The sequence below is a fragment of the Arachis hypogaea genome, chromosome 2 (genome assembly GCF_003086295.3).
Source record: "Arachis hypogaea cultivar Tifrunner chromosome 2, arahy.Tifrunner.gnm2.J5K5, whole genome shotgun sequence".
Taxonomy (NCBI): Eukaryota; Viridiplantae; Streptophyta; class Magnoliopsida; order Fabales; family Fabaceae; genus Arachis; species Arachis hypogaea.
The window spans coordinates 17,844,337-17,853,199 of NC_092037.1; the positions used below are offsets into that span (position 1 = coordinate 17,844,337).

At 37.9% G+C, this 8,863-nt stretch overlaps 1 protein-coding gene across 1 annotated transcript; it reads left to right on the forward strand.

Moving 5' to 3' along the window:
- Nucleotides 1-7,978: 7,978 nt before the first annotated feature.
- Nucleotides 7,979-8,626, forward strand: LOC112722657 (uncharacterized). The gene has a single exon (XM_025773763.1). The coding sequence runs from the start codon at nt 7,979-7,981 to the stop codon at nt 8,624-8,626; it is 648 nt and encodes a 215-aa protein (XP_025629548.1).
- The last annotated feature ends 237 nt before the right edge of the window (nt 8,627-8,863 follow it).

The window sequence follows — 8,863 nt, forward strand, 5'->3', positions numbered from 1 at the left end:
AATATACATCTTAGAATTAATCAAACACGGATCGAATGAAGAAGAAACAGTAATACTTTTATTAATTCATAGGACTCAGCAGGGCTCTTCCCCTCAACCTAGGAGGTTTAGAAACTTATACTGATGTAAAATACAATGTAAAATGAAAATAGGGCTGTAAAGTCTTGATGTTGTTCGAATGATTATGTACAAATAACTTTGAATACTAAACAGATGACTAGTAAGGGTAAAATAGTCTATTTAGTGCTAAAATCTACTTCTGGGGCCTACTTGGTGAGTGTTTGGACTGAGCTTTGATGAGATTCATGTGCTGTGAGGTCTCTTGGGCGTGGAACGCCAGATAGAGGGTCCTCTTTGGGCGTTTGGAGGCTGGTCTCTACTCTTTGGGCGCTGGATGCCTAGAAAGAGGGCAGGAAGCTGGCATTGGACGCCAATTTTGGGCCTTCTACTCCGAAGAAAAGTATGGAGTATTATACATTACTGGAAAGCTCTAAAAGTCAGATTTCCATAGCCATTGAGAGCGCTACATTTGGACTTTTGAAGATCCAGAAAAACTCTTCCGAGTGCAAGGAGGTCAGATCCGGACAGCATCTGCAGTGCTTTCTCTGTCTATGAATCAGACTTCTGCTCCACCTCTTCAATTTCAGCCAGAAAATACTTAAAATTATACAAAAATACAAAAAATCATAGTAAAATCCAAAAATATGAATTTAACACTAAAACCTATAAAAAGATAATAAAAACTAAATAAAAACTATATGAAAATGATGCAAAAAAGCGTATAAAATATCCGCTCATCACAACCACATCAAACTTAAGTTTGGTTGTGGTGTGTTAAACACATAATATGATGCGTTACACGTATGGTCCTTTAGAGGACCAATGCCTCCCATAACTAGGTGCATTAGATGCACCCTCTTTGGAGTAGAACGCACGGCTCAATAAGCCCCCAGGAGAGCAAATGTTGGTACGTTAGATGCACCCTCCCTTGTGTGCAATGCATTAGGAGAAAAGGTTTAGTGGAGCCAATTTATGTGGTGCATTGGACCCACCAGGGCATGTGTGCAACACATGGGAATCCAAGGACCTAGGGGGCTAATATATGGTATGTTGGACACACTAGTTCTTGCGTGCAACGTGGGAGGAGAAGGTCCCAAGGGGAGGGACAAGTTTTGGTATGTTACACGCACCCCTTCATGCGTACAACACATGGGTAGAGCTAGGGAGTTGGTGGCTCTATTTTCCTTCCCATGTACAATGCACTACTATGCGTGTAACACATGGCATTGCTTAACACCCAACTTTGTCCTAGGTTTGGGTTCCAGGCAGTGAAATCTTGCAATTTGTTATCTCTATTTGCATTCATGAATCATAAACAAAAGAAAAGCTAATAAAGACTAATAAAATAGGAAATTAAAGGATACTAATCATTGTGTTGCCTCCCAACAAGCGCTTTTTAACGTCACTAGCTTGACAGTGCGCTCTCTTGGTCAACAGATAAATGTATTTCTGATGATCCACTTTGCTGCCAAGATAATGCTTCAATTGTTGACCATTCACAGTGAGTCTTCTTTGGGACTCTACCTCCATAACCTCAATGTGGTCATAAGGAGACACCTTAGTGATTGTGAAGGATTTTGACCATCTTAATTTTAGTTTTCCAGGAAAGATTTTCAGCCTTGAGTTGAAGAGAAGGACTTGTTGTCTGGGATTAAATGTTCTTAAGGAGAGTTTCTTATCATGCAATATTTTGGTCCTCTCCTTACAGAGCTTAGCATTTTCATATGCGACAACCCTAAGTGCAACATATTTTGATCCTCAAGTGCATTACATGGGCTCTTAAGTGCAACGCATGGTTGGATTTGGTGCAATTTGCCTCTGTTTGATCTTCACATTGCAGGCACCAAATCCCACATTGCATGCATGGCTATATAAAGCACAATGGGTCTCTATTTGGTCTTCAAGTGTAGCGCATGGGCTCCTATGTTGCACGCATGGCTTGTTTTGGCACCAATTGCCTTCTATTTTTCTTTTCACATTGCAGGCATGGGTTCCCACGTGGAATGCATAGCTTCCTTTGGTGATTCTTGTCTAGGAGTTTTCTGTTTGGTCCAAAGAGTCCTTTGTTTGATTCTCCTTCTTATGCCTTTTTCTATCATGAAATCATTGATTTTCTAACAAGAATCATTAACTTATTGAGTAAAATTCTAACGAAAAAAACAACTAAAGATGCATAGAAGCCTCCTCATAGGTGCAAGGATCAAGATTTGAAGATATGGGGGATTTGTATTTAAAATTCATCTTATCATAAGATAAATAATTTGAAATTGGATACATCTGAGTTGAGGAAGATTCTAAGCCTATTTTGGCCAATATACAATGATAACCCTTGACATATGAAGGATGACTCTTATTTCTAATATGCCTAAGAGAGGCCTGTACATCATTTGGGACAACAGTAGTGGTTGTTGGTGCCACTGGCACTATGTGATCGTTAAGAACACTACTTGGCATGTCATTGTGATGCATTGGTGTTGAGTCAATGGTGGTGCTAAGAATGTCTTTAGTTGATGCATAAGAGTAATGAGATGATGTAAAAGTGTAATGCATGAAATCATTCTAAATGAATGGATCAATGGATCACTCTTCAAAGTTGAAATTAATAGTATTAGGCTAATGAGGATGCATGCATGATGTTGTAGAATTTGTTCATAAAAGCTAATGTGTCTTGAGACAAATACTTCTCTAGATTCAAGATCAACCAATGCATACCCTTTAGTGCCTTCTTTGTAACCCAAGAAGCACATCTTTGTCCCCTTGGATCAAATTTAGTTCTGCCAACACTAATGAACTGGCATATGCCAAGTGACCAAATGTTTTAAGATGAGTCAAGTCAAGTAAAGCTTAGTGCAATATATAATATGGACTGTGATTATGCAAACATTAACTTAGAATGAAATTTATGATATGAGTGGCATGAGCAACTGCGAATTGTCAAAAGAATTTGGAAACTTTTGAATGGAAAAGCAATACTCGAGCAACTCCAAGAATATGTTGATGCTTGCGCTCAACTATTCCATTTTGCTGTGGAGTTTTCACAGAAGATGTTTGATACACAATACCACTTTTTGCATAAAAATCTTTTAAGAGAAACTCAGGTCCATTATCAGTTCTAATACATTTTATTTGAGTGTCAAGTTGAACTTTAACAAATTGTACAAAATTTTACAATAGACCTGAAGCTTCAGATTTAAGTTTCATGAAATAAATCCATGTGTACCTACTCTTGTCTTCAACCACGGTTAAGAAGTATCTATGCCTAAAATTTGATGGCAAAGATGTTGGACCCCAAATGTCCATATGGACAATATCAAAGCATTTATAAGTTTTACTAAAACTAGATGCAAATGGCAACTTCTTTTACTTTGCCAAGTGACAAGGATCATAAGGTGACAATGTTGTGTTTTTCAAAATGTTACAATCAATGAAAGAAAAATCATTTTGAAAAAGTACAATTTTATTCAAAAAAATATGACCTAATCTAATGTGCTATAGTTACTTATTGTCAAAGGACATGGCAGCAGTTTAAGGCTCTTTGTTTGGATTATTTGAACCATTCAATATGTGTAATTCAAAAGCTGCAAATGAAGGTTGATGAAAATACATGATTGGACTGTTTATTGTATAAAGGACAATAACACACTTAGCTTCTCCAATCATCCTCAATGTAGCCTAGCCCTGAATTTCACACATTTGATCATTGATAAGCAATTTGCATTTTAAAGTTGCAATTAACTTTGAAACTGAAACCAATTTGAAGTCAAATGATGGAATAAACAACACATTTGTTAAAATCAAATTGTTAGAGAACATAATGGTACCAACAATGCTACTTGTTGTTAGACTACCATTAGACATTTTAATAATTATTGGTTTTATTTTGTTATAAACTATGAAATCATTCAGATAAAAAGAAACATGATCTGTGGCTCTTGTGTCTGTGACTTAGAGAGGAGATTTTGGTCTAACCATTGACAAAATCCTTGCATTAAATTGCAACAAATGGATTTTACCTTAATTTGAATAAAATGGAATCTGAACCTGGTTTGCAGTTCCATGAGAATCCTATTGTGCAGATTGTCCTTTGAAAAGATTCATCAAGACTTGTCTTTAGTTTGCAGTTAAATCGATCCTTGTTGTTTCATTCACTTCTTCTTGGTTAACAGCTGAGGCGCTGCTACTAATTTCATCATAATTCTGCTTAATGGCCATGTAATTGATGGAACCTTGTTTCCTTTGTTTCAAATATGGATGGAGGCCATACTTTTTGTAGTGTGTCTCCATTGTATGCCCAAGCTTTTCACAAAATGTGAACTGCATGTGGGTGCCTCTTCCCCTTCCTCTACTTTCATTGAGTTCTCTTTCTCCTCTACCTCTTCCTTCACCTCTTCCTTTGCCAGATGCATCAAAGGAATTGATTCTAGTTTGTAGCAGTGCTTTGTCTAACGATTCAGAGCCAAAATTGTCAAATTGTCTCGTTTGATGAATGAGGAGAGAAAATACCATATCAACACCTGGAATAGGATCCATAAGCATTATGTTGGATCTGAGATTAGCAAACCTCTCATTAAGGTCTCTCAAGAATCGAATAGTGTGGCTCTCTTGCCTGTATTCTCTTCTTTTTGCTAATCCACAATTGCATTTATCTACACAAATGTGCAGCTTGGAACAGGTCTGAAACTATTCAGTTGTTCTCAAATCGTCTTCAATTTTGCAAAGTAAGCAGTAACAGTTAAATCTCCTTGCTTCATACGATACATTTATTCCTTCAATTCAACTACTTTGAATTTGTCTCCATGATAATAACGATGTTTCAAATCCTTTCACAGGTCAGAAGCAACTTTATTCCAAATAATGTTATCGACGATATCACTATTCAGTAACAAATTGATCAAGGACACAATGAACGTATTACATTTTTTCCATGTCTCAAACATCACATCCTTTTCTTTCGATTTTATAATGATTTCATCAATGAATTTCAATTTATTCTTTCCTTTCAATGCACGAATCATCGCATTGTTCCAGCTTGATCATTTGTAACATTCAGAATAATCGAAACAATAGGAGTTCTAGGATTCTCAACTGAATGTATGAAATATGGACTGGATGAATCTGCAACCAAATTCGGATTTGATTTTGCTATTTTAAGCTTGCAACATGCTCAATTGATTGAGAAGATTAGCGAGTTACTGCACATCCATTGATCTAGGTTGTGCGTATGAGTTCACTGTTTCAGCATTTTGATCATCCATGAATCACACCTTTTGAAATCAGCTTCTATCGTGAATCGATGAATTTGAGAAATAGCAGATTTAGAACTTTCTCTCAAAAGTTCGTTGATCGGAACACTCTCATCTCTCCTACATTCATCACACCATGTAAAAACTGTGTGCTAGAAAATGGAGCTCTCATCAATCTCTATGGTGTGAGATTTTGAGAGAAGGATGAGAATGAAGTGAAGAGAAATACATAAAATTTGATAAAAGAGAGAAAAAGGAAAAAAAAAAAGAAAAATGAAACTTATGTAAATTAAAAGAATGAACTCACTCATGTGAATTAGTTACATTGTTACTATTTATACAAACTACACTCTATTAGGAGCTACTAGAAGGCTAATTGATTTAGCTATCATTCTAATTGACTTAATGAACTAGCATAACCAACTAAATAACTAACTTACAAACTAATCAATGAGTCAAATGATAGCGCCCTTTGATTCCAATAAAATTAAGTGAGGTGGTATGCATTTTTTCATGAGTTTGTTTCAATCCAATATTTTTTATTTTACCATAACCAATATGTTTTGCAATATAAGATATATGTATATGATTACTTTTTAAATATTTTTTAATGCATGTATATGTAAAAGTAATACAACACCTCTAATATTAAATTATCTTTCTTCTTTTCCATCTCTTCTTTTATTTTATTTTTTGTACCTTAAAAGTATTTCATTGATTTGTATAATTTTCAGTTTCTATGTAATTAATTGTAGTAGTCAATTCAATTAAATAAAATATTTTTTAAATATAATTATTTTAAATTAAAAATATTTTTTTAAATAATATTTTTTATTTTAAATTTCTTTTTTCATAGCAACAAATAATTAAATTTACAATTAAATTGATAATTTTTAAATTTAAACAGTAAATTTATTCAAGAAAAATTTATTTTAAAATATTATATCAGATTAATAAATTAATTACTCAAGTGAAAAATTTTTTATATGTGTATAACTGTCTCAAAAGCCCTTCATCATTTTTTTCACATTTTTGTTTGTCTATTTATATTTTTTTTGTCACATATTTTCTAATAATAAGTATCCTGTCCCTTTTATGTTATATTCGTTTTGTTGCCACATCATTTACATTTTTTAGTGTTTATTTATAATATCTTTACTTTAGAATTTATTTTTTCTATAAAATCATTGTTTTCAAAATTATGCTTAAATAATAATGTTATAATGCAGTTTCTTCAAATATATTTTATTATATATATAATATAAATAAAATAATTAATAAGAATTAGATGAAAATTCTTTTGAAAAAATCAGTGGTATACATTAGATTATTAGTCACAATTCTATTTAAATTTGTGCTATGTTTAAATTGGTGTATATTTATTTATAAAAATATTTAACAACTAAAATAAATTAACCAACTTAATATTTATTAATTATTGCAATAATTAATAAATTCTAAATAAATTAAATTTTTTTTGTCTTTTTAATATTACCATTTTATTTATGTCCTTTAGTGTTTAATTTTTTTAATGCTAATATGATTTTATTATATTTGTAATCATGTTTCTATATATATATATATAAATCGAAAAACTGAACTCCTTTAGTTGTTCACCTGTTACACAATTGTTACGGACCACCAGTTCAGCCCAACTAACCGCCGGGTCGGGTCACCACCTCCGACCCAGGTCCAAATTCCGCCAAGGAAATTCTATGGGTCGGTTCCCGGTACCCGACCCGGCCGATGACCGACTTCACCACCTATGCAATCCATCACTACGCCTAGCAAACCGGTCGGGTCGGTTTCTCGGGGCCACGACCCGAAGCCCCGACCCGAAGTTCAGAACGATCAGCTCCCCCCACGTGGACAAGGACAACTTACAGGCGTCCTGGCCAGTGGGCTAGGTCATCTTTGGGCCCACCCAACGCAGTATATAATGGGAGAGGTCAGCACTCTCCCCGAGGTACACATCACCTTACCTAATTTGGCTATCCTCTCGTACGGACACTGACTTGATCGTCGGAGTGTCTTTGCAGGTGGGCATCCCCCCTTGTCTATCTACCGCCACTCCCACCGACCTTTGATCCTGGACCAAGAGCCCACTTCGAGTTGCTTCAGGGTCTCACCATCTCATCCCTTCAAGGTCTCCTGACCCGTCGAGTACCCGAGAACCCCAGGTAATGAACATTGGCGCCGTCTGTGGGGACCCTGAAGCAGACATAGAGCGATTCAACACTTCGGAGGAACTCTGCGAAGGAAGCAGAGCCCGCCTGAGCAGGGCAAGCTCGACAGCCCATGCCGGCAAACAGCTACGATCCTCCGTCTAGCCGAACCAACAAATTTACACCAAGACCCCCAAAAGACATCCCTTCGGAGGAACGGGGGCCGACAGCACCAAGATCATGCAAGAACTCAGGCATAGAGTACAAAACCTTGAGCGAGAGCTGGCAGCGAGGGGCCGATCCCACAGGGGCGCGCCACTCCCGCGGCGACGCCAGCCGATCCCACACCCGCACTCGCTCCCCCTCCCGAAGACACGAGAGCTGAGAAAGGAGCCTAACAGAGCACGGTGAGGCGCGTACCCAGGCGACCTCCCGACGTACCCAAAGCAGGTCTGAGAGCTATTGGGAGTCCCAGAAAGGAAAACCAAGAAATAGAAGGACCCCATTATCATGGGAGCCACTCCTTTCTACCCCTCGATCCTCAAGGTCCGGCTCCCGAAAAACTTCGACAAGCCGACAGACATGAGGTACGATGGGACTAAGGATCCCCAGGAGCACCTCACAGCCTTTGAAGCAAGAATGAACTTGGAAGGGGTGGGTGATGCGGTCCGATGCCGAGCGTTCCCTGTGACGCTAGCCGACCCAGCGATTCGATGGTTCAACGCCCTCCCACAAGGGTCCATCACAGCTTTTGTGAACATCTTCCAAAGCTTCCTGGCTCGGTTCACGACAAGCATAGCCAAGGCCAAGCACCCAATCAACTTGCTAGGGGTTACCCAAAAGCCCAGAGAGCCGACCAGAAAGTTCCTAGACAGATTCAACGATGAGTGCCTAGAGATTGACGGCCTTACGGACTCAGTCGCTAGTCTTTGCCTAACAAACGGCCTGCTAAACGATAACTTTAGAAAGCACCTCACTACCAAGCATTTCTGGTCCATGCAAGAGATTCAAAGGGTGGCCAAGGAATACATCAATGATGAGGAAGTGAGTCAGGTTGTAGCAGGCAACAAATGGCAGCTCTCAAACCCCCTAGGTTGGCAGGCCCCCCAGGTCGACAGGTACAAAGAAGATCCCAAGGACGGCACCCTAGATAAGTAGTCTAAGCAACCTCCACGGGTAGGAAGGTTCACGAACTACACGCCACTTACGGCGCCCATAGTAGAGGTTTACCAACAAACTGCAAACAAGGGAATCCTGTCCAGACCTAGACCATTGAAAGAAAGAACGGGAGGCAACAAAAGCCTTTACTGTGATTATCACAAAGGATTTGGTCACAAAACCCAAGACTGCTTCAATCTCAAAGACACCTTAGAGCAGGCTATTAGAGAAGGGAAG